The sequence below is a fragment of the Ailuropoda melanoleuca genome, chromosome 8 (assembly GCF_002007445.2).
Source record: "Ailuropoda melanoleuca isolate Jingjing chromosome 8, ASM200744v2, whole genome shotgun sequence".
Lineage (NCBI taxonomy): Eukaryota > Metazoa > Chordata > Mammalia > Carnivora > Ursidae > Ailuropoda > Ailuropoda melanoleuca.
The window spans coordinates 60986677-61011353 of record NC_048225.1 but is presented as its reverse complement, the minus strand read 5'-3'; the positions used below and the strand labels follow the sequence as shown (position 1 = coordinate 61011353).

The window sequence follows — 24677 nt, the reverse complement described above, 5'->3', positions numbered from 1 at the left end:
TGCTCTCCCTCTCAAATAAATAAAATCTTTTAAAAATTTTTAAAAATTGAATTTAAATAAAAATGAAAAAAATAAAGTCAATTGTTATTATCAAAAAATAGAAAAAGAAAAAGAAGAATGGCTTGAGAGTGAGTAGGAAGGACTCAAAGAAAACCGGTTGCCATCGCTCCTGGAAACATGCTGGAGGGGACAGCGAAAGATCCTCCCCAACGGTAACCCCGAAGCGTCGGCTGAGAAAAAGGTGCTTTTCTGCCCAGTGTTCCGAAGAGCAGGTGTGAGGCACGCAGTCCTGTGCAGTCGCACGGAGGCGGGGATCATCGCCGTTCCTCAGCGCTAGGCTGACCCGCAGGTATCCAGCCGCCCCTGCGGCCCCGGCTGGCACCTGCGGATGCAGAGACCCGGAACAGAGGGTGCCAAGAGCCAGGATATTGGGGGGGGGGTTGTCCGCGGAAAGCCGGCTCCGGGCAGCCCGCAGGGGCTGCCCCCTCCCCAGTCACGTGGCCTGGTGGGTGGGGACCGACCTGAAGTTGCAGAAATCCCGAGCCTTCCCAACTCTGAAGCGCGCTGTGGACGCTGGGGCTCCCGGAGGGGCGCGGAGGTGGGAATTTGCACGGCCCAGCAACTGCGCGCGGGAGGGATCTGGGGCATGGCACAGCTGGCGCTGATCCCGGGGTCGGCCACGGCGTGGCCAGGTGAGCGTGAGTCGGGGACCGCGGCGGCTGGTGTGGGAGAGGCTGCTCCACCGTGGGGCCGCCAACACTCTCTCCCGCTCCAGGGGAGGCAGGGCACCCACAACGGGAAAGGGCGGTTGGGTAAAGCGGTCCTGGTAGACCCTCGGCGCTGTGAGTGAGTCCGGCCGGCGTCAGCCTTCCTCGCGGGTCCTTCCCTTCACCGAGGCAGCGCGGAGACCCACAGCGGCCGCGGACGCCGGAGAGCCGAGCGCCGGGTGGGGCTGCTGTGCTGGCCCCGCCCCTCCGCGCGCGCACTGGCTGCTCCCCCGTGACGTCACGCTCGGCTATAAAATGCTCGGCGCGCGGCTCTCGCGGCGGTGGAGGAGCTCGAGGCTGAGGGCGGCCGGGGAGCGGGGAGCGACCGGGGACGCTGGGCCGCGAGCGCCTCAGCGATGTTTTACTCAGGGCTCCTCAGCGAAGGCGGCCGCAAGGAGACGGACATGAGGGAGGCGGCGTCGCTGCGGCAGCAGCGCCGGATGAAACAGGCCGTGCAGTTCATTCATAAGGACTCCGCCGACCTGCTGCCCTTGGACGGCCTCAAGAAGCTGGGCTCGTCCAAGGACACGGTGAGCCCCCGCGGCCGCGCCCGCCTCGGGATGCCCGCGCGCGGCGGCCGGTCACCTTCGCGCCGTGCGGCTCCCGGGGCCCAGCCTTGGCCGCTTTCACTGAGTCACCGGCCAGGCCCCCGCTCCCGCCCCCTCCTGCCGCGGTCCGCGGTCTCGCTCTTGCTGTCTCGAATTCCCCCCCATCCAGCATCTCCCTGCTCGGCGTTCCCTCGGGATTCCGTCGTGGCTTTACCAGCTCGCGCTGCCTTCCGCTCTCCCTCTTCCCTTCGTGCCTCTCTCCTCTCGCGTCGGAGACCCTACCCTGCCTTCTGGCCCTCTGGTCGCCTTTTCCTTCCCGTTATTCTTACTCCTAGTACCTAATTTGACTGCATGATTGAGCCTGGCCTGGCCGGGCTGCTTGGCCGGTCCAGTGACCCAGACAGAGGTGACTCCTAGCGGAAGGAGAGGAAGAAGTGCGAGGGGGTTCTCGGCAGTCACCATACCCAGATGATTTTGTTAAATACATTTCCCCCTGTGCAAAATCTCCTTTTGATTTTGGGCTTATCTACCCTAACCTTCCATCCTGAGTGGGGAGAGAGAAAGGGTCGAATGTGAAGGAGGGTTCTTGAACCCCAGACATCTCTTCGTCAATCTCATCCCTCCCCCTACGCTTCCCCTACCCCCAAAGAGTGGATGGAGAGAGGAAGCCAGGCTGCTCCATCTCACTGACCAGCTAACGTCTGGAGCTGGAGCTGGTGCAGGCTTTTTCTGGCAGGGTTGTTCTTCGCTTTAAGAAGGAGAAACTCCAGGACTGGAGGTCTGGGTTCAAAGACCATGCTGTCCTCTACAGGAGGGAGTGGATGGTTCAGGGTCACTAATTTAAAGAACTGTATTTGACTCTCATCCTTCAGTCCTATAGTGGTATTGGGCCAAATATATGTTTAGCTTTGTGGTTTTATCAGAAGTTTTCTTTTTCTTTAAGATTTATTTATTTGAGAGAGAGAGGGAGAGCACACACGAGAGCAGGGGGTAGGGGCTGGGGTGGGGGGAGAATCCTCAAGCGGACTCCCTGCTGAGCATGGAGCCCAACACAGGCTTCATTCCAGGACCCTGAGATCATGACCTGAGCTGAAATTAAAAGGCAGCTGCTTGACCACCTGAGCCACCCACGTGCTCCTATTTGGAGTCTTGTAGTTTACATGTTTTCTTGAATTTCACAATCACTTTATTCATCTGGGCAATAACTTGTGAAGCATTACTTAAATGTCTTTTAAATGAGGTAGGTGCTCTGTACAATTTTTTTAGTATTTTTTTGAGATTTTGGAGTATTAATTTGGCAGGGAAGGAAAAGAGTCAGCTGGTCCACGGAAATTGCCATTTCAAGCCCCAGATGACTATGAAGAACTTCTGAATCCACTTCCTTTTTTTTAAACATCTCTAATGACACACAGATACTAATATCAGATTTGCCTTCCCCCATTGTGATAAAAAAAAAATTCTAGTTATTTTTGAGAAGGGGATGACTACCCAGTTATTTTGCTCTGTTTTTTTTTTCTCTAAGATAGTTTTCTTGCAAAAGCCACAGGATAGTCAATCTAATTTATGCTCACTCAGAGTGGTGAGTGACTGAAATACATTCCTAGAAAAGAGAACTCTCTTTCTTCTCTTCTTTCAATTTAAAGCAGTCTAGATTCATTTAGCAAACCAGGTCTAAGTCTTCTTACCTTTAGGCCAAAATAATCCTAGTTCCTAGAAGCCTCAGGAATGAATAAAGAGGGAGTATTTAGGGAAAGAAGTAAAATGTGGAATGTTTTTCTTCCCCATATGCTGGATTTAAGAAATTATTGACATTTGGTTGTCCAGGGCTGTCGGAATTCCCTGTCCCGAGAAACTACCACTCTATCCCTCTGCTTAGCATTCCTTATATTACTTCATCCTGTGTAGGAAGAATTCCATCTGCTTTTCTGACTCCAGTCTGTGTGAGTTGAGCCACACAGGAGCTGATAACATAAAACATAGGCAGTAGGAAGGAAGCATCCTTAAGAAGCAAGTTATTGCCATAGATATGCCCAGCAGTTTACTGTGAGACTGTGAATTAGGGTTCACACTTTCTCTCCCCCCTACCTCCGTCCCCACCATTGCCATGGACTTGATATCCCACTTTCACTGTTCTCACACCCTTAATGTGCAAATGATTGCACAGAAGATCTAGAACAGGTCACAGAAACCAAGGCAGATTGAGGTAGGGAAAGGAAAGCTGTGGTACTGGGGTGAGGTAGCATGCTTAAGCTCTCTTAGCACTGATGTTGCTGCCTCAGTTCAATCGAAGAAATAACCTTATAAGTACCCTATCACTTCACTTCATGGATACATCTGGTGGTATAGACCCATGTTGACTCAATTTTCTCTCACTGAAGTGAAATTCTGATTGAATAGGTCTGTAGTACAAACTAAATAGAAGAGGGAAAAAGGAGGGGATGGCACCAGAGGGAGATGGGGGAAAGGACAAATTAGGTGTTTGTTGTTGCTGATGGTACAGAAATAGAGGGCAAATTAGTTTTAATTGAGTCTGGGGTTTGTGCCAGTAGAGGAGACTGTGGGTTGTTTTCCTCACACTAGTGACTTATATTAGAATTACACTCTTGGGTTTTATGAATTATCTACCTTTTACCATGTTGTTTCTGTAACATTCACTATTTGATACCAGCCTGCGACCCATAGGCAATCAGATGTGGTCTTCTGTTGGCCCCAGGGAAGTGCCTTTGTCCCATTCCTGTTCGTGTGTAGTTGACTGCTACAAAGTGTAGTGTGGATATTAATCTTATTTCTTATGTCTGCTTATCTTATTTTGTTCATCCTTTCATTTTGTGATTTTTTTATGTATTAAAAACCAAAATCGGAGATGTGAGTAATATGTTATGTGATTTACTATTTTTTTAAATGTTGATGAAGCTGGAGAAAAAAAAAAAACTCCACTCTTAGAGTTTTGCCCTTTGTCTTTTCTTTGTCTTAGCTACTAGTTTCATAAATGTTCTTTTCATTGAGGTAAGGACTTTTTAATTTTTAAAAACAGTCCCATCACTTTGGAAACATTGTCAAACTGCTTTCCTATAGAATTGGGGTCAATTTATATCCCACCAGCAGCAACATGAGAGGCTCGCCTCCTGGTTTCATCTCTACCTGATAAATATCGAACAGTATTATTGAAAAAGTTTTGCATAAGTTAAAAATTGTATTTCTGCTATAAAAAAAAACCAACAACAGTCCTGTCCAAAAAAACCAAAAAACAAAGCAAAAAAAAAACCCATCCTGTCATGGGGTAATACATGCTGTCTTTCCTGTATGATAATGTTACTGACCATCCAGCCGTACCCTTAGTTGTCCAGCAATAGAGAGAGTGTTTTTCTTTCCTATCTGTGATTGATTCTGCTTATAGCCAAATTCTTTAAAATACTCACTAGAATTAGGAATAGAGGCCAGAGCAAGGATGGTGGAACACAGCAAAGCAAACTGACCATGAAATGACTAGCCCTATATTCTGAGTATCTGATCTGCCTGATCAGAATGCCACAGGACACCCATAATGCTACAGGTTTTGAATCGGAGAACTGTGGAGCTTTAGAAGAGGAGCAAGAAATACCAATATAATACCAGGAGTTGGTGCAAACTGAAGATTTTCAGAGCCATGATTGTATCCTAATTATAGGAGACATTATTTGAACACTTGCTGTGTTCAGGACGCAGTGCTAGGTGCTCAGACCACGAAGAAGATAGCAGAGTTTCTTTCTACAAGAAGTTTATATAGGTTAGGGGGAAGGACAGGATAGATTAATTAATTTATTCCAGAAATATTTATTGAATGCTTATTACATGTCAGTCAATACTCTAGGCATTAAAGATGTGATAGTGAACCAAAACGGAGTTTCTGTCCTAATGGAGCTTGTTGTTGTGAGGGGGAGAAGGCAGAAAATAAAAACATGTAAATATGTAATATATCAAGTAGCAATAAGTGCTATGGAGAAGGTGAACTGTGGTAAGGTGAAGAGAGAGTACCACGGCCAGGGTAGGGAGGAGTGGAAACTTGTACTTTATATAAGACGGTCAGGGAAGGCCTGTCTGATAAGATTACATTTTAGGAGATACTGAAGGAAGTCAGAGAGCAAAATATCTTGGGAAGGAATGTTCTAGACAGAAGGAAACGAAAGTGCAAAAAGCCTGAAGTGTCAGTGTACTTGATATGATTGAAAAACTGTGAGAAGGTCATTGTGGCCAGAGCAAAATGAGCAAGTGGGAGGGTGATAGGAGATAACACCAGAGAAGTAGTTGGAGGCCAGACTACTCAGGACCTTACAGGTCATTGTACATATATTTGGCCTTTAATCTATTATGGGAAGCCAGTAGAAGACTTTGTGCAGAAGGGTAACGTGACATGACTTATTTTATAAAAAGATTACTCAGACTACTGTGTAGATTAGGCTGAAGAGGGGCAAGAGGAGAAGCAAGGAGACTGATTAGGAGGCTGTTATATGGTAATCGAGGTGAAAGATGAAGGTGGCTCAGGGCAGTGTGATAGCTGTGAAAGGGACAAGGAAACATCAGGTCCTGGATATATTTTGGAGGTAGAGCTGACAAGTTTAGTTGATAGATTAGATTAAGGATCTAAAAGAAAGAGTAGTCAGAAATGACCTTAAGGTTTTTGATCTAGCAATTGGAAGAATAAAGTTGCCATTTACTGAAATGAGTAAAGACTACAGGAAGGGCAGATTAGGGATAAGGAATAAGAACCAGAAATTTGATTTTGAATGACTTAAGTTTGGAATAGCTCTTAGTTAATCAAGTGTGGCTTTTGAGTAGACAGTTTCACAAGAAGATAACACCACCAGGAAGCCTATGTTAGTTGCCAAGGTGTTACAGTCAATAAGCACTAGAGGAGTTCAGTGGAAGAAGTGATTACTCTGGCCTGATGTGACAATAGTGATGGAGATCAATATTTGATTACAGTTTCATCATTTCATGGTGAGTCAACTGACTATGAGATGTTATGGAGAGAAGGCTGCTGCTAGAGTGTGCCCTATAGAACCTCAGAGTAAGAACTTTACAGTTTATCTGGTCCAATCCCTGCCTATGTGTAAATCCTTCCTAACAAAAATGCAGTCCACCATGGGCACCTGAGAAACCACTGTCTCAGACCAGTCCACAAAGCAGATAACAATTAGGAATAAGGCTCTTCTCTTTGAAATTACATGTTTTGGGGTCATACAGAAGGTCTAGGGCAATATGACAGCCTGCCTTAGATAGATCCTCATGTGTTTGTGAGCAACTGTAAACCCAAAAACAACCTGTCTGTGTTCCCATGGGGTAGAATGGGTCACATATTATATATTCAACTAGTACACAAAGAAGAGAAGGCACAGATACTGGTGCTCTTTAGATTTCCAAGACCTGATAGACATATATTAGACTTGAAATGAGAGTCAGTCAGGAGTCCATGTTTATCTACAAACTTTAAATAAAGACTAAAATGGGATCGGATGATTTCATGCCCTTTTAGGGAAAAAAAGGTGAATGGTAATCAGTTTCAATTTTAGGCTGAGCGTGAGAATTTTAAATACATATATACACAAACATATACTTAGCAACATTTGAGTGCTTACTGTATACCTGACACAGTGTTAAGTGCTCCATATGGACATCTCATTTAATCCTCACAGATGCGCTACAAAGTTCTTACTAACTTGAACTCAACTTTGTCTGACTCTAAAGCATATATTTTATTTTTTTATTTTTATTTTATTTTATTGGTAGGTGACAGGTTAAATAAGCAAAGGGAACTTACATATGAGGCCTGTCTTGGGTATCACTAAGATGAGTTGATCTCTGCACCTGCCCACCAAATTTTAAGTTTATTGGAAGGCCTTGACTAGGTTCACTTACGCATAACATGCAGGTGTCCTCAACACCATAGCACTATCTCAAGGCTGTGTTCTGGAGCAGCCTCTGGGAGTGGGAAATCCAAATGGAATTCACATTCCAAGGACAGGGGTGGGGGTAAGAGTCTTGGATGGTACAGTCCCAACTTATGGGTCAACCAGTGGTCATGTGTTTTCCATGATCTTCCTCAACATTTTATAATAACAAAATAATCCTAATTCCTTTCTCCCATCCCTGTGTCATTGCTGTTATTAATTTCATTTCACCTATACTTAAGAATATATCAGCATATACTGTATAAAAACATTATATAAAAGCATATGTAATCAAGTATATTATTGATGTTACAATTTTGAAAAAACTGTTCTCTGTTACATTAATTAAGAATAAGAAAAAGGAAAGGTTTTATTTTAGTTTTGCTTATTGATTTTACAGTGGTCTTCCTGTCTTTATAGAGATCCAGGTTTCATACTTATATTATTTGCCTTCTATCTAAAAAACTTCTCTAATATTTCTTGCAAGGCACATCACTAGCAACAAATTTCCTCAATTTTTGTTTTTCTGAGACAGTCTTTATTTCTTCACTGTTGACGGATAATTTGGCAGATACAGATTTTGAGTTTGGTGGGGTTTTTCTCTCAACAGTTTATTTTTATTTTTACTTATTTAATTTTAATTTTTTATTTGAATATAGTTGACACTATTGTTACATTGGTATCAGGTATACAACATAGTGGTTCAACTTCTCTATAGGTTATGCTATGCTAACCACAAGTGTAGCTACCATCTGTCACCATACAAATGCCCCAATATCATTTTTTTTTGTCTTTTCTTCCCATGACATATTCATTCCATAACTGGAAGCCTGCATCTCCCACTTCCCTTCACCCATTTTGCACACCTCTCCCACCCCCTCCCTCTGGCAACCATCAGTTTGTTCTCTGTATTTATAGGTCTAATTCTGTAAAGCATATATTTTATTTTATTTTTATAATAATTTTTTATTATGTTATGTTAGTTGTACAGCATATATTTTAAACACTACTCTAAGTAAGGGTTGGCAAACTTATTCTGTAAAGGACCAGAGAGTAACTATTTTCAGCTTTTCAGTCCAGTCTCTGTTTCAACTACTCAGCTCTGCTATCGTACTGCAAAAGCAGCCATAGATAGTAAATGAGTGGAGTTGGTTGTGTTTCAATAAACTTTTATTTATAAAAATAGGCATCAGGCTGGATTTGGCTTGTGGACTGTATTTGCTAACCCCTATTTCTAAGTGGTTCTAGCTGTGGTTGTATTGCTAGTTAGAAACCTTCGGAGTAAATGCTACAAAAAAGGTAGACTTATGTCATTTCCCCTATTTTCCAGTCTGGTCTATTCTGTGAACCACGAAATTCCATTAGTTTGATTCTGTCTGGGTTCAGTGCAGATAGGTAAAGGGATTGAGAAAGTGGCCTTAGAAGTTCTTGCTCAAATCATGATTTTGTGGCATTCTCGCATTATAATCTACTTCCTCTCACCTCACTTATCTTCCCACGCTACAGCCTGATTAGAAGAGATATTTAAGCATATTGGGTGCCAGATTGAGGAACCTCAGCTATTTCTTCCCAGAATACAGCACTGCCCACAGAGCCCATTTCCTTCAGAAACTCTTGATGTTAATGAAGGCGGCACATTTGAGCTTGCTGCTAAGGTTTAGATGCCTAAACCCTGGTAAGGGTTTAGCAACCACATTTCAGGAACAGTAGAGAACCAGGGACTGCTTAGATTAATAGGTAACCTTGTTGAGGTAAAGCATAAAGCAAGATCCATGTCAGGAGGATGACTAGAGAATTATGTCCAAAAGGTTACCAGAGTGCCTGTAGCACCTTTCTAGTTAATTACTAGTGTGTATTTTGAAGGACATCAGGAAAGTAGGATACAGTTCTTGGAAAGCCAATATTTCAATAAACATAAAAATAAACCACTTAAGTAAATTTACAAAGCAGTAGTCAAGGAGCAGGAAAGTAAGTAGTACAAATTACATAATGTGTAAGTATTGAAGGGATTCTGAAAGGAAGAACTAGATGATGTTAATCAAGAAAGGCTTTTTGAAGAAGTAAGAGTAGAAATTTGTTCGTTCAGTACTATATCGAGAGCTAAGGATATAGCTGTGATCAAGATGATTAAAGTCCCTGCCCTTGTGGAATTAACAATCTAGTGGGGGAGTGAAATAGTAAACAAGTAAATAAGCAAAGTAATTTATAATTACTATGAAAGAAATAGTGGAATGCATTAATAACTAAAGTGGTGGGGTACCCACTTTAAATACTACCAGCAAGGAGGATATCTTTGATGGAATGACATTTGAGCTGAGACTTGAAAGATGAGAGCAAGCTAACTATTTGAAATGTTAGTGGGAGAACATTTCAGACAGAGGGAATAGCAAGTGCAAAGGCTTTGGAATGGGAAGGAGTTTTTGAACAAGGAGGTGTGGATGAATAAAGGGAGTGTGGCATGTATATGGTATATAGAGTTTGGAGAAATGGACAGGGATCAGATGATGCAGAACCAGATAGACCGTGGTAAGAAGTTTGAGTTTTGTTCGAAGAACAATAGGAAGCCATTGAAGGGAATGTATTATCTAACTTATATTTTTAAAAACTCACCCTGGTTGCTATGTAGAGAATGAATTAGAAGAAGGGTGAAAAGAGGCAGAAGACAAGTTAGGAGTTTTTTGCAGTTCAGATAAGAAATGATGAGCCAAGAAATATATGTATATATTNATATATATATATATATATATATATATATATTTGGCCATAAAAAATTAAATCTTGCCATTTGTGACAACATGGGTGACCATGAGGGTATAAGCTAAGTGAAATAAGTCAGACAGAGAAAGACAAATACCATATGATCTAATTTATATGTGGAATCTAAAAAACAAAACAAACAAAACAACCAAGCTCATTGATACGGAGAACAGATTGGTGGTTGTTGGAGGGCAGGGGGGTGAAATGGATGAAGGTGGTCAAATTGTACAAACGTCTAGGTATAAAACTATAAGTCATGGGGATATCATAAACAGCATGATGACTATTGTTAATTATAGTGTATTGCATATTTGAAAGTTGCTAGAGGGTGGATCTTAAAAGTCCTTACTGTAAGAGGGGCACCTGGGTGGCGCAGTCGTTAGGCGTCTGCCTTCGGCTCAGGGTGTGATCCCAGCGTTCTGGGATCGAGCCCGACGTCAGGCTCCTCCGCTGGGAGCCTGCTTCTTCCTCTCCCACTTCCCCTACTTGTATTCCCTCTCTCGCTGGCTGTCTCTGTCAAATAAATAAATAAAATCTTTATAAAAAAAAAAAGTCCTTACTGTAAGAAAAAAAGAAAAAATTGTAACTATGTATGGTTATGGATGTTAACTAGACTTGTGAACATTTTTCAGTGTATGTAGATATGAAATCATTATGTCATATACCTATAACTAATGTATGTATAATGTAATTATACCTCATTTTAAAAAATATTGCATTATTTAAAATAAAACTTAGAGGATGAGGACAATTAAAGTTACATTGCATTTTTTTAAAGATTTTATTTATTTATTTGAGAGAAAGCACGAACAGGGTGGGGGGTGGGGAGAGGGAGAATCAGCCTCCCTGACCAGCAGGGAGCCCGACACGGAACTTGATCCCAGGAGGTCCTGGGTTCATGACCTGAACTGAAGGCAGATGCTTAACCAACCGAGCTCCCCAGGGGTCCCTACATTGCATTTTTAAGGTCTAACAACTTCTGTAAGTATACAGGTATACAACTTCTATAAGTATACAAGAAAAAAAATGATGGTGGCTTCACTCAGACTGGAGGTAAAGATGGGGAGAAGTAGATCAATTCTAGATGCGTTTAGAGGAAGCAGCAACAGTACTTTGGGAGGGAGGGTTAGGGAAAGAAAAGAATCAAGAATGGATGGGTGTTGGGACACCTGGGTGGCTCAGTTGGTTAAAGGTCTGCCTTCAGCTCAGGTCATGATCCCAGAGTCCTGGGATCAAGTCTGGCATCGGGTTCCCTGCTCAGCAGGGAGCCTGCTTCTCCCTCTGCCTGCTGCTCTCCCTGCTTGTACTTGCTTTCTCTCTCTGACAAATAAATAAAATCTTATTTAAAAAAAAAAAACGGATGTGTATATGGTGGTGCCATTTTACAAGCTGGTGGAAAGGAAATGATCCAGAATGTTAAAAATGAACAGGACTTTGGAGCTCAAACTTATTTGATTACTGATGAAGAAAGCAAGGCTTGAGAAAAGTAATGCCTAGCAAGATTAGCGATTTGCCCAAGGTAGTATGTGACAACTGGTCATTTTGCTGAAAGGAGAGAGACTTCGGGCTCCCTCTCAGAGGGGAGAATGCTTCTCCCTCTGCCTCTGTCCCTGCTTGTGTGCTCTCTCTCTTTGTCAAATAAATAAATGAAATCTTAAAAAAAAAAGTAGAAAGACTTCATGGAGGAATAAAGATAAGATTGGGAAGGAAGATGAGTGGTAGTGGAAGATCTTAAATGTTAAGTCGAAGATTTTGTATTTGATATAGCTGTCAAGAGAACCACTGTAGGGTAAGGAGACCATGAAAATCTTTTAGGAGATTGCTTGAATTTAGCAATAACAGTAGAAACGGAGAGAGAAATACACGGTGTTAAAGAGGCAGAGTTTTCATTCACCGAGATAGGAAATAAGGGAGAAAGTGCAGGTTTTGTGGGAAAGATCAGTGGGACAAGTTAAGTTTCAAAGTACCTGTGGAATGTCTAAGTAGAATTTCAAAGTGGCAGTTGGATCTATGCAACTGAAACTCAACAGTGAGGTCTGGGCATGAGATAGAGTCATCATCATAAAGGTAGTAATTTATTGCAATGAAAGTAGATAAGGTTGCTTTGAAAGGATATGTACAGTGAGAAAAGGACAAATGACAGAGTGATGATTTAAAGGAACCAGTAAAAAAGATGGTGAATAGACAGAAAAGTGGTTTTAGAAGCCAGTGAAGGAGAGTGTCTAGAAAAATGGAATGTTGAGTTTTACTGTAGCATTGTTTCTAATGACAGACATGTGGAAACAATCTAAATGTCCATTAGTAGTTAAATAGTTAAATTGAGGTGTAATTGTACCACAAACTCAAGTGTCTGCAGAAGATGTGCTGTTTTATTTCTTTTATTTTTATTTTTTTATAATATTTTTTATGTTATGTTAGTCACCATACAGTAAGGATGTGCTGTTTTAAAATGCAGAAAGTAGTGGGCTAAATGGGTGATAGGTATTAAGGAGGGCACCTGTTGTGATGAACTTTGGATGTTACATGTAAGTGACGAATCACTAAATTCTACACCTGAAAGCAATCTTACCATATATGTTAAGTAACTAGAATTTAAATAAAAACTTGATAATAAAATAAAATGCAGAAAGTAGGGCAGATGTAAGAAAATAGGTGCCAAGGTGGTTATAGAGTGAGCTGGCATTATACCTGCCTAAGTTACATTGTATGTTCACACACACACACACACACACACACACACACACACTTTGGTCTTTGCATGATTTGGCTGACACTGTTGGATAACTAAATCATCACCCATTCTCAGCCCTTTTCTACCTGCCTGACCTCTCTATAGAGATTAGAAAAGCTGGATTCTCTCCCAACCCCCTTTTGCTTAAGACTGGCCATGAGAATTCTGACCAAGAAAGATATAGGGAAAATACTGAGGGAATTTCTAGGAAAGTTTTTGCTTTCCTGATAAAAGGGATAGATGGCACATAGTCCCTTCCTCCTTCCTCCTACATGTAGATTTAATACTAGGAGCTGGGGCAGCCATCATATGACCATGAGGGGATATCCAAGAGTACAGAGACAGTAGCCCTGAAATTGTTAAACTGCTGTATTATTGCCAGCATCTGCCTACCTCCAGACTTCTTGTTATATGAGAAAAAATATACCTCCATTTTAAGCCATTGTAGGTTGATTTTTCTTGTGGCTGAACACTTTCCTAATATATGGGGTGTATTTTTTCATTTATTGTTTATTTTTATAGAAAATGCATGTATGTAATTTAAAACTTTAAAAAAATTTAGACTATTCCTTGTGCTAGGGGTCTCCATATATCTAGGTAAATGGTGAAACTACTATTTCTTGAACTATTGATTTTACCGTTATCTACGGATTTTCTACTAAATAGGTAAGGCTTTAATTCTCTTACACCTCTTTATCATGTCCTCTCTATTATACTAATATTCTGTTAAATAACTGTTTGGGGTCCAATCAGCATTTACTGCTTATGTTATTATGTCTATGTTCATTTTATTTGCAACTGAGTCAAATAATGTACGATATATTTCCTTTCTCATGCAAGTATTTCTTTTTCTCAAAATTAATAATTGCCCATTTTATTTTCTATGTAAAATTTAAATCTCCAAGAACCTTAAAACTGTCAGTGATCTAGCAGGTCCATCTCTTTTTTCTTGGAGACGTCCTTCCTGGAGCCCTCCACCCTCCAATTTTCATTTTGGACTGGTTGCCCTCAAGTCCTGCTACATATCCCATATTCTAGACTTTTCCTTCAGGGCCATTCTCAGAATGTCCTTTGCCTCTTTTTTCTATTGGATCCTCTATTCTTGAACCCTATGATTTTTCTTTGCTCATTGGTTTCCCTCATTTCGGTGGAGCATATCCTTCAGTAGCTTCTTGAGGATGATTGGGAATTAACTTTCCCAAGTCTTGATTTATAGTTTGGCTGGTTAAGAAATTATGCACTGTCAGGTTTTTAAAAAGTATTATTCCATTGTCTTTTAGCTTCCATTATTACCGTTGAATTGTCCTATGCCATTCTGGGTCCAAATCCTTTGTATTTGGATCATCTTTTTCTTCTTGGAAGCTTTTGGAATCTGTGTCACTCATAATATTCCAAAAATTCATAGTGATGTGAAATCTTGTTGTAGATCTTTTTTCTTTCATTATATGAGGACCTATGTGGGTTTTTTTCAATCCTTAAACCCACATCCTTCAGCTCTGGCTTAGTATGGCACTCTATCCTCACCCTTAGCTGTTCTAGAAATCCGACAGTACATAATTTCTAAGCTTAGACAAACTATTAACCAACCAGAGTCTTTTGAGTTACTATTTCAAAAAGAATAAACTTTTGGCATACTTCCCAGATGTGTGGATCAAGTGGGAGTTTTATGCAGGCTTTATACTAATCTATTTCCCACCCTCTAATCGTAGAAGTTCTAATACCTCTAACTCCTCAGCCTTTTCAGAGTTTTAGTTTGAATAGGAAAACTGCTTTTACAGCTAGACCCCAAAATATATAATAGCTCAAACATGATAGTTTATTTTTTCTTAAGTAACACTACTAGTAGAAAGGTCAGCAAGACAGCACTCTTCCACGGAGTCACTTAGGGACCCAGGCTGACAGTGGCTTTTCTGTCTCCAACATGTGACCTCCAAGAAGGTTACCCCAAGGGTCGTCTCCATTTTAACCAGTGAGAAGAGTAAAAGAATGGAGGACTGTGCACAGGACATTTTTGTGGGTCAGGTCTAGAAGTGGTGTATGTCACTTCTCCTCACATTCTGTATGCTAGAACTCAGTCCTCTGGTTGTGCCTAACTGCAAAGAAGGCTGGGAAACATAATCTAGTTATCTATACAGTAAGAATAGGAGAACATGGATTTGGTAAACAACTGGCAGTCTTTGCCACTCTAGCATTGTGTGAAGTGGAATGGTGTGAAGCACTTAGCTTTCTATACTCTTAGGTCAGTTACCACTTTTCTTTTTGCTTCTCAGATTCCAAATGTTGTCTCTTTTTGTCTCTCCTTTTTCGTTATTGTTGTTTCCTTTATTGTTCTTTTTGCTCTTGTATGTTTAGGTCTTTCTTGTTCCTTGATTATGATTTTAGTGAAATCTTGGTTGGGAGCAGAGGCAAATGTGCAGTTATACTGTCATTTAAAACATGTAGGCATAATAAAATGACCACAGAAAAATATTCCTGAGGTTCATAGGGATTTATCAGCTGTGAATTTTCAATTCCTGAACTATACCATCAATACTTTTAGTTGTGAAAATGAACAAAGAGACTTATATGTGCTGACATAGAAAAATGTCTTTCATATATTAAACAAAAATAGAAAATTTTAGAACAGTGTTATAGTATGATCCTGTTTTTGTGCATGTTTATAAATGTACTTAAAGTTTTGGAAGGATATTCTTCTAAATTTAAGGGTGGTTATTTGTAGGGAGTGGGACTCAGAAAAGGTTGAGAGGTTGGGAGGCTTTCCCTTTTGATTTTATATACTTCAGATATTTGAATTTTTTCACTGAGCATGTATCATGTTTGAAACTTTTTTGGTTACTAAAGAAAAGAACAAATACAGGAATTGTCAGCAGGGTCAAATGCCCTAGAGAAGTCAAGGAAAATGAAGGCTGAAAAATATACCAGATTTGGAAATTAGGAGATTTTTATTGATGTTGTGGGATCAGAAGTAATCTCAGTGAAGGATATCAGGAAGTTTTTGGCTTCTTTAAAAATAGACCATTTAAAACAAGGGTGTAATTAGAGGAGGATGTAGAGCTGAGGAGAAAGGGTCTGAGGTTATGTGTTTTCTCCCTAATGTATGAGAACTTTGAACATGGTTTATAACCTGAGGAGGAGGGAAGGAGGAAAATTGAGAAGAGAGATGACTTCAAGGAAAATAATTTCAGATTTTTCCTCATTTGTCAAGTGATGATTAGACTCCTTTGAAAGATTAGGAGTAGTGAGATAAAGCTGTGTTCAGCAAGGCTGATGTAGAAGGAAAGCCCCAAATTCTCAGTGAGGAGGGCTTTCCTTTATTGGCCTTTGAAGTCCTTTCTGATCTTCAGTTCTACAAATTCAGCTTACGGTTGTACAAATTCAGTTGGTTCTGCTGAGCGTGGACTTGACAGAAGCAAACACCCTGCTTTCATATGACTTTATCTAGAAATTCAGGCTTATTGGTGAGAGAGATAAGAATGAAGAATTTGTTTCTTTTGAGGAGCAAATCATTCTCAAAGGAAATCTGACAGAGTTAGCACTTCCTCTAGCTCCTTACCAAGTTAAGAAGCTCTCATTTTAAGTGCCTCTCTCTCTCCTTTTCTCAAGGATACTAATTTAGAATCTGCTTTGCCAAGAATCTGTGTATTTTGGGAATCCATTTCTTCGCCTTACCAGGGTTACAGTGAGTCATGGCTCTGACTCCATTCTTCCTCAGAAATTGTAAGGTGGTAGATAATGAAGGCCTTACCCAGTTCTGTCCCCTTTCCTGGGAAAATTCTAGGCTCTGAGCTTCTAAGAGTGATTTTCTTCTCCCTAAAATTGAGAGGCATCTGGTTTGTGTTATATAGAAACTTGGAGTCTTTCCTTTGAGAGATTTTAAATAATATTGTAAACTGAGAATAAGATGCTTGTGTATCGAAATTCTATGGATCAAATAAGTCCTTATTATGAGGTAACATATTTTCTAGAGGCCACTTTGGGTAGAAAGAGCAGAGCATGGATATGGCTCTAAGTTCTGTCAGAGAGCAGACTTGAATTCACATTCCTCATTCTGCCTCCTAACATTAGGTATCCTGACGTAGATATAAGGTCTAATTAAGTCTCCTGTTTCTTGGTCAGTTTCTGCCCTTTTTATACTCCCACTTTTTGGCCCATTGGAGAGAGGGAGAATGGATAACAAGACTATGGCAAGAGTTGCACTATGGTTCTTGAAGTCCAGGAGATGTTAGTAGGGATTATTCCTGTGGGTTCTGCCAGGTTCCAAAGTATGTCTCCTGAGAGGATTGCTCAGCAGGTATGAATTCCTCTCTTCCCACCCCAACCCATGGGTTACTCAGCCCACAGGAGAGTCAGGCTACCAAGGTATATGCAGACTAGGTCCAAAAGGTGAGACTGTAAGGGAGTAAAACTTGAAATATAAGTAGGCAGAGCTTCTGACAGCCAGTACTAGGTAGGTTTCTTTGGCCTGTGAGAACAAACTGCCTCTTCTATAAATTACCTGGGAGGATACATTTATTCCACTTAGACTAGGGTCACTTTTCTCCTGAAATTCCCTTGTTAGGGGAGGAAAGACAGCAGGCCTAGGTAATCCAAATCCCAGGGGTTCCTCAGTTCTCTTTAGCCATAGAATATTCACTGGCCCTAGCCACATTTTCCGGTGTCCCACCTTGCTATTTCTTTCATTCAAGGTGGCCTATTACAAATTGGTTTATAGTGTCTGCTCTGATAATACCAATGAAGTCTCTGCTGGAAGGAAAAACAAATAGGAAGCAAAGGTAGAGCTCAGTTATGTGAGGCTTCTTTATTATTTCTGCAGTACCTGGGGGACAATGGGAAAAGGGGGAAATGACCTGTCACTAAGAACCTTCTGCTTTCTATTCCTCAAGCAACCTCATAACATTCTGCAGAGGCGCCTCATGGAAACCAACCTGTCTAAACTTCGAAGTAGTCGTGTCCCTTGGTCCTCCAAGACCAACAAACTGAATCACGCTAAGTCTGAGGGACTAAAGAAGTCTGACGATGATGACATGATTTTGGTTTCTTGCCAGGTAATGTTCTGAGAATAGTTTTTCCAGGGTTTTCTGGAGAGTAGGATGTGGGCCCATTGTGATTCTCATAGTGGGGCCCTCTCCTCCAAAGTGTATAGAGCATGGGTCTTATCATAGAATTCATAAGTGAGTTTTACAGGAAGTATATGTAATATTTTTATGCATGTGCATCTTTATGGGAGATAAAGACCAAAGCTTTCATCAGATTTGGAGAAGGGTGTGTAATACACACACACATACACACATGATTAAGAGCTACTTAGTTTGTAGAATTAAATACTGAAAGTCCTTTGGGATCCTCTGTCAGCTCTAGATTCAGTCGGAAAAAGGCTCCTAAAATGAGACTCAGCAGTGGTTAAAGATGAGACTTGACCAACCCATAATTGTGAGACGCTCTCCAGCCCTGCCTTTCATATGACATCTGCTGTTTGCTCCCTTCCCTTTTGCTTCTCTGGTTCCTGCTGATCAGTATGTTTCCTTTACACAGTGTGCTGGAAAGGATGTGAAAGCCTTGGTTGACACAGGTTGTCAGTATAATCTCATTTCTTCAGCCTGTGTGGATAGACTGGGGTAAGTAGCCACTTGTGCTGGGTGGGAGTCAGGTGCTAATGCACTATTTGCCTAAATCTATTGGGGGTTAGAGATGGTTAGGGTCTCTACCAAGGTTCCAAAAGAAGTATGCAGAGTTCAAGTATCAGCTGGATTCTCAGGCACCTGGGAGAAATCAGCAAGCCAGGAAAGCATCGGGTTTTCCATTAACTCCCACCTATTAAGTTCTGAGCAAAGACCTTTGGGCTCTGGAATGAGAGAGTGTGAGATGCTTGGCTCATTGTTAGCCATGCCCTGCAAAGACAACAAATTAGAAGGAGCAGTCCTGTTGGTATACCCCCGATGAGTAAAAGCAGGGATGTGGTTGGTCTCAGCTTACTCAGGGTCCTTCTGGAGGCCACACTGCCTGTCCCAAGAAGCATCAGTCAGAACTTAGAATAGGACTGCTATTGCTGCTGGGCCTGAACCATCATAGGTGTGAGTAACTAATAGTTTCTTAGGGCCTTTCCTCTCTGTGAAGAACATGTAAAATCAAATCTTACTGCCACCCCTGCTGAGGATTGGGTGTGAGGCAGATACTGAATGTCTTTGGTTCTTTAACAGCTAGAACTGGGTTCTTCCCCTTTTAGTCAGAGAAAGCCATTTTGTATTTTTCCTCCTTTTCAGTCAATTGGTACTTTTATGTCTTCTTCCTTCTCTTCTCTCCTAAGTACTAGATGGGCCCCAAGGTCTAGCCCAGAATTGGAAGGATCAACCCAATGTCCTTTTCCACTTTTCTAGCCCTAAGAACAACAAATCATTCCTTAGTTTAATATCTGTATTCAAACAATCACTAGGGTAGATATAATGGTTCATTCTAGGCTGCTTTCAAGATGTTCATACTTTTAGGTAGGACTTGAACAATGCTTGATTTGTATAACTAGTGACCTCTGCTCCTGATCTGTTCCTTCTTATTTCTACCCTGTTCTTACCCCTCACCACTGCTGTGACTCTGACGCTGGCTCTCTGGGTTTTGTACACTGCTGTTTAGGCTTGTGGGAGGAGTCCAGGACACAAGTGCTCTTGTGGGAAGAATCCTGAGCTTTTTTATGTGGTGAAGAGACGAGATATAGTGTAACATGATGGTTCTAGAAAGACTAATAATGTCCTGGTGCATAATTAGGCAGCAGTCTGCCGTAGTTCCAGAGGAATTAATAACCATCTGTACAACTGCAATTATTTTGCTTTTGGATGAGCTATAATACCAAAAGAGAGGCAATGGAGTAAAGCAGAAGTATTGGCACAGAAAGTCCATAATTAAGTTTTTATCCACCAACCCATGATAGCTTGGGTGCTGGCTGTTCCAATCTGCTTATATAACTGTGTGAAACCTGGGTGCTATTCCTTTCCTTTCTCCCCTGCAGAGACAAGTTCAATTAATCAGGACTTTCCCCATGATATTCCTTGATGATATCAATATCAATATCAATATCAATATCAATATCAGTGCACCTAGCAAATAAGTACCAGCCTCCATGAACCTTATAGCTGAAGACTGATGAGGATAAATAAATAAAAAAGGCAAAGAGAAAATTAGATGCTGAACAAAAAGCATCTTCTAAAATTAGGACAAACTCCTGCCCTTTTTTGACATCTTTTACCACAGATGGGTAAAAAGACATGTTAACTAAATTGCCTTGCATATAGGTGGGGATGTTAGGATTCAGAAAAGGATTTTCTGAGTGTATCAACTTTCATTTTTCAACAGTACAGATAGTGACATAGCTTTTTGAGAACAGGAGCTGAATCTTTCGTTTTTATATCCTCTGGCATATATAGGACAAAATTCTGAAACAAGCAGTGTAGGCTGCCTAGCGTGTTTTTTGGTAAATTAATTCCAGGAAATCCCTGGAGAAGTCCAACAGGGGGTCATAAGGCAGACATTGTCAGATTCCATCAGAAACCTCTGCCAAGGGGATTCTGATATCTCCCTCTCTGGTGCAGACTCAAGGAGCATGTCAGATCTCACAAGCATGAAGGAGAGAAGCTTTCTCTACCCCGGCATCTGAAAGTAGTGGGCCAGATTGAGCACCTGGTGATCACACTGGGCTCACTCCGCCTGGACTGTCCAGCAGCTGTGGTTGGTGAGTAGAATTGAGAACTGGCCCTATGGACCCCTATTGTAAACCCCCTCCCTACTTCCACCAAACCCTCATAAGATCTCATGCCTGTAAATATTTACTTTTTCAAAATCCCAGGTTTCCATTTTATGTTCTATAGACTTGTCCCAATTTTTACTCTCCGAAGTACTAGATTCAAGACATGTTGAGAATCACTAAAACAAAGGAGTGTGTAATTCAGGATAAAAAAAAAGTAAGGGGTAAGAAACATTTCTGTGTACCAGTGAAAGTGGCTCCTGAGAGCTTTCCCTGAGCTAGTTGGAGGTAGAGGGCAAGATCCCCTTACTCCTTTGCCATAAATCGCTTGATAACTTCCCCCCATCTCCTATATTTTCCCTTATGTACACTACTCTAGACTACTCAAGATTCCTGGGTTTTGTCTAAAGGCCTTTTGTTCTTTAGAGTTTAAAAGACCTAGGTTTGAATCTTGGCTCTATTACCTTTTAACTATAATGATCTTGGAAAATTACTTAATATAATAGATGCTCAACAAATGTTTATTGGATGGATGGATGGATGGATGGATGGATGGATGGAAGGGAGGTTAGATGGAACACAATGGTGATATGGCTGACTTATAAATCAGTATAGCAATAGTTGGATCTTAATTTTTTTTTAGAGGACAATGAGAAAAACTTGTCCCTTGGTCTCCAGACTCTCCGATCCCTTAAGGTAGGATTGATTCTACTTTCCCTTTGATTCTTACTCTCTGAGGCAAGGTCCTCTTACATGGACTATTGACACTGGGATCACTGACAGTGACCAGTGATTCTCCTTTGTTTTTAGTGCATCATAAATTTGGATAAGCACCGGCTGATCATGGGGAAGACAGACAAAGAAGAAATCCCTTTTGTGGAGACAGTTTCCTTGAATGAAGACAAGTAAGTGCCCAAATGGGTCAGGTCAAGTAAAATCCATTTGTCTTTAAGTGGAGGGGTTCTCACACAGGATATTGGGTTGTGTCCTGCCTTCGTCCTTCAATCTTACCACAAATACACCCATCCCCAACCCCTAGAGTTCACCATCCCACAAAACTCTCTAGCCTACATTCCAGAATAAGAAGTGATAATACTGCACAAAGTGGTGGGGAAAATAAGCTTTTAAACTAAAATTGTACTTGCCTTCAATCTAACTTCTTTGAATTTGGTATCATTTCTTCTATTTCTTTCTCATTTCAGCACTTCAGAAGCATAACTACAGACTGCAGCATGTCTGCACGTATGCACACATACCAGGTTGACAGATTGAGAAAACTGGGTTTGAACCAAATGCAGTAGCAACTTGCTGTGGACCAAGTCCTTCCCTCTAATAGAAGCTCCAGGGGCTCCTTCCCGCCCAGACCTCTCTAGACTTTAGTCCGTGCTTAGAGATCTTATCTGTTTATAGCCATTGTTTTTTACTCCTTCGATCACTTAATTTATAGACCTTTTGACACTGCCAGGTCTCACTTGTGGCCTACTTCTCTGCTGCTTTCAGGAATTTGCTTTTATTAGTCAAGTATAGGGGCTGTCAAGTTCTGTTTCTCCATAGATACACTTGCTTCTTTTCCTATAGCTAAAATGTATAATAAACAGGAACCTGACCTTTACCTCCTTTCAGCTGTTTCAAAGAGGTGCAGGATACCTATGTCTCAGAATTAGAATTTCTTCTAGTTCATTCATTGATTTCTCAAGAATAAGTTTATCTGAAAGAACCCAGAGAGATCATCTAGTCCAACTTTTTCATTTATAGGTCCAGAGAGGCAAATGAATTGTCTAAGCTGTTATACTAAGTCAGTGGCAGAGGAACCCAGAACTTACACTTGACAAGCCAAGACTATGTTTATTCTCCCATGCTGGTTCTTTTGTCTTCAGGCCTTGAGAGGAGATGAAGAGGTAAGGGTTTTAAAAAGGCAAGGTAGGGGAAGAATCTGCTTTGGGGATGGATTCCAGGAGGATCTGGGTAGCTCTTCCTCCCGTGTGCTAAGTCCACTAAAAGTCTCTGCCTCAAATTGTCACATTTAGGACCTTATTTCGGTGCCTAAAAGATGAGGGTACAAAAATGAGTGAGATGGACTCTCACCTTGAACTTCTTGGAGGGGAGAAGAGGGAAGGAACAACAGACAGAAGAACATTGATCACTTTCTGAGATGGAATTGAAGGCTTTGGTAAATAATCTAGGGATCATTATTAGACATTAATACCCCCAAGATCTAGTCAGTGTTTCTGCCCAGCCTGTTATTTGTCTGACATGGACTCAAGTAGCTGGGATCAGGAATAGGGAAAGGAGATGAAAAAAATCCAAGCAGATCCAGAATAGAAGGAAGTACTGGGTAGAATCAGTTGGTGGGAAGTCCTACCTATGGAAACCTTTCTGGGGTTGAGGTCAGGAATGAAATTTCCAGACAGGGAACTGAAGGTTGGGAAATCTTCAGCCTTGGTCTGCTTCAAGGAAAGAGGCAGGGCAGGAGATGACAGTGTTAAGGACAACTTCTTCCGGCTGCCCAATAATGTCTGCTGACCCTTCTGAAAATATTGGAGATCACAGGGGTGTCTTGAAGCTTTTTTGTTGGGGTATCAGTCTAGGCACGCAGATGCCTGTAATGAAATCTCCCCTTCAATTTGGTCATAGAAGTACATGAAGAAGTCAGAAAAATAATCAGCTGCGGATATCTTTTCAGGAGATATCCAAGTCTACCCTTGATTCATAGCAGTAGTTTCCAGAGCATTTAATGGATCCCACTTTGAATTTTGCCAGGTCCCACCAACAATCTTGTCAAGTGTTCAGCTACCACCTCTATTAAACAACTCAAAAACTCTGAATGTTTTTAGACTTACAGAAGCTTCCTAAAGACTAGGGACTTAGTGACCCTCATTTGAACAGCTAGGCAGCCATACTGCAGTCTGGGTCGCCCCCAGAGCCCCTTATCAGCCTCTATAGAGGAAGCAAGATGGAAAACTAAGCACAGCCACAGCAGGGAAGGCCATGTCTATACTTCAGCAGGGGTGATCCCAGCTTATCAGCCTTCACCGCCCCCTCCAAATGCACCCCATTTTTGCCTGGGTGGGGCAGGGGGGATCTGTGCCTTTCCATTGAGGCCTCTCCACTCTCCTACCCTACCTTTCATGGCACCACTTTGGCCTGCTCCTTATCCTAAGACTGAGCTGAAATACTTCACCCCTTCTCCCCGGGTTGAAAATTCCACTCCAAGCCTTGACTCTAGGCCACAAGTGAGGCATGTTGGAAGTTCCTTGACCTGGCTTATCCTTATTTGGATTCCCTTGGACCAGGTGAGGCCAGGAATTCTTAGGTGTTGAAAAGATGCGACCAACTCTGGCCCTTTGAGTTCAGGATTCTGTGGCATCAGAGGGATGATCAGATGGCCTTTAGTGATCTTTCTGGCCTCTGAGAATCAGTCACTGACTTTCCAATTTTGGAATAGAAACAGTTGGGTTGATCTGAGCTTAGGGTATCATAATCTCACTCAGTGCAGTCAGATCATTTAGGTTCACTAGGCAAATAATTGTGCTTTAAACCCCAGGCTTGATAGAGGTACCTGAAAATGCCTAAAGACAAGGATGGGAAGTCTTGAGCTTCATTAATCTTGAAATGCTGCCAAGTTGATTATTCTGATAGCCCATGTCTCCTTGATGTTCATGAGGGAGTACCTGATCTACTTTTCAGGGGCTGGCAAGGTGAAAAGGTAAGGTTAGTTCTTCCCAGAATCTTAGAAAATTCTCTCCAGCACCTCTGATTCAGGATTTGGGAAGAAAGTGTCTACCCATGCTGTGTTCGGAATACAGGCAGTAGCGGGAAGTAGCCCTGTAGAACTAGTAGCCCTCTCATTCCTTATTAGATGTCCGTCTCAAATACAGGAAGTCTGAAAAATATTGTTTTTGTTATTTGGTATATCTGTGCCTGAGTTATATGAGAAACAAATGTTTTCTGACTTTTCTATTTCCTTGCCCTGACTAGACCCACCTGGTAAGATTTTCTATTCCTTAGCTCAAACTGTCTGTAGAATGGATTGCTTATTGTGTCAGCTGCCCTGACTTTTGTTTAATAGAAATATCTTTCCAGGCTGGAGACATGGAGGAGATGAACTGGATTCTTTCCTCCTTCTGTTGCCAGGCCTCTGCATTGGCACTTTTACCTGCTCAGTGTTTCTGGCTGTGTTGGGTTTATTTGTGAGATTGATGTAACAATAAAGTAAAA

At 41.5% G+C, this 24677-nt stretch overlaps 1 protein-coding gene across 2 annotated transcripts; it reads left to right on the top strand.

Moving 5' to 3' along the window:
* The first annotated feature begins 645 nt into the window (after window positions 1–645).
* NRIP3 (nuclear receptor interacting protein 3) lies at window positions 646–24677 on the top strand. Of its 2 annotated transcripts, XM_034666530.1 has the most exons (8): window positions 646–692; window positions 1137–1297; window positions 17614–17775; window positions 18263–18345; window positions 20308–20447; window positions 21103–21155; window positions 21270–21364; window positions 21662–24677. In XM_034666530.1, exons 1-8 carry the CDS (start codon window positions 647–649, stop codon window positions 21675–21677), a joined length of 756 nt encoding a protein of 251 aa, XP_034522421.1. In that variant the 5' UTR covers window position 646; the 3' UTR covers window positions 21678–24677. The 2 variants fall into 2 exon arrangements, with proteins under 2 accessions (XP_034522421.1, XP_034522422.1); XM_034666531.1 differs by lacking the exon at window positions 646–692 and having other exon boundaries at window positions 1061–1297.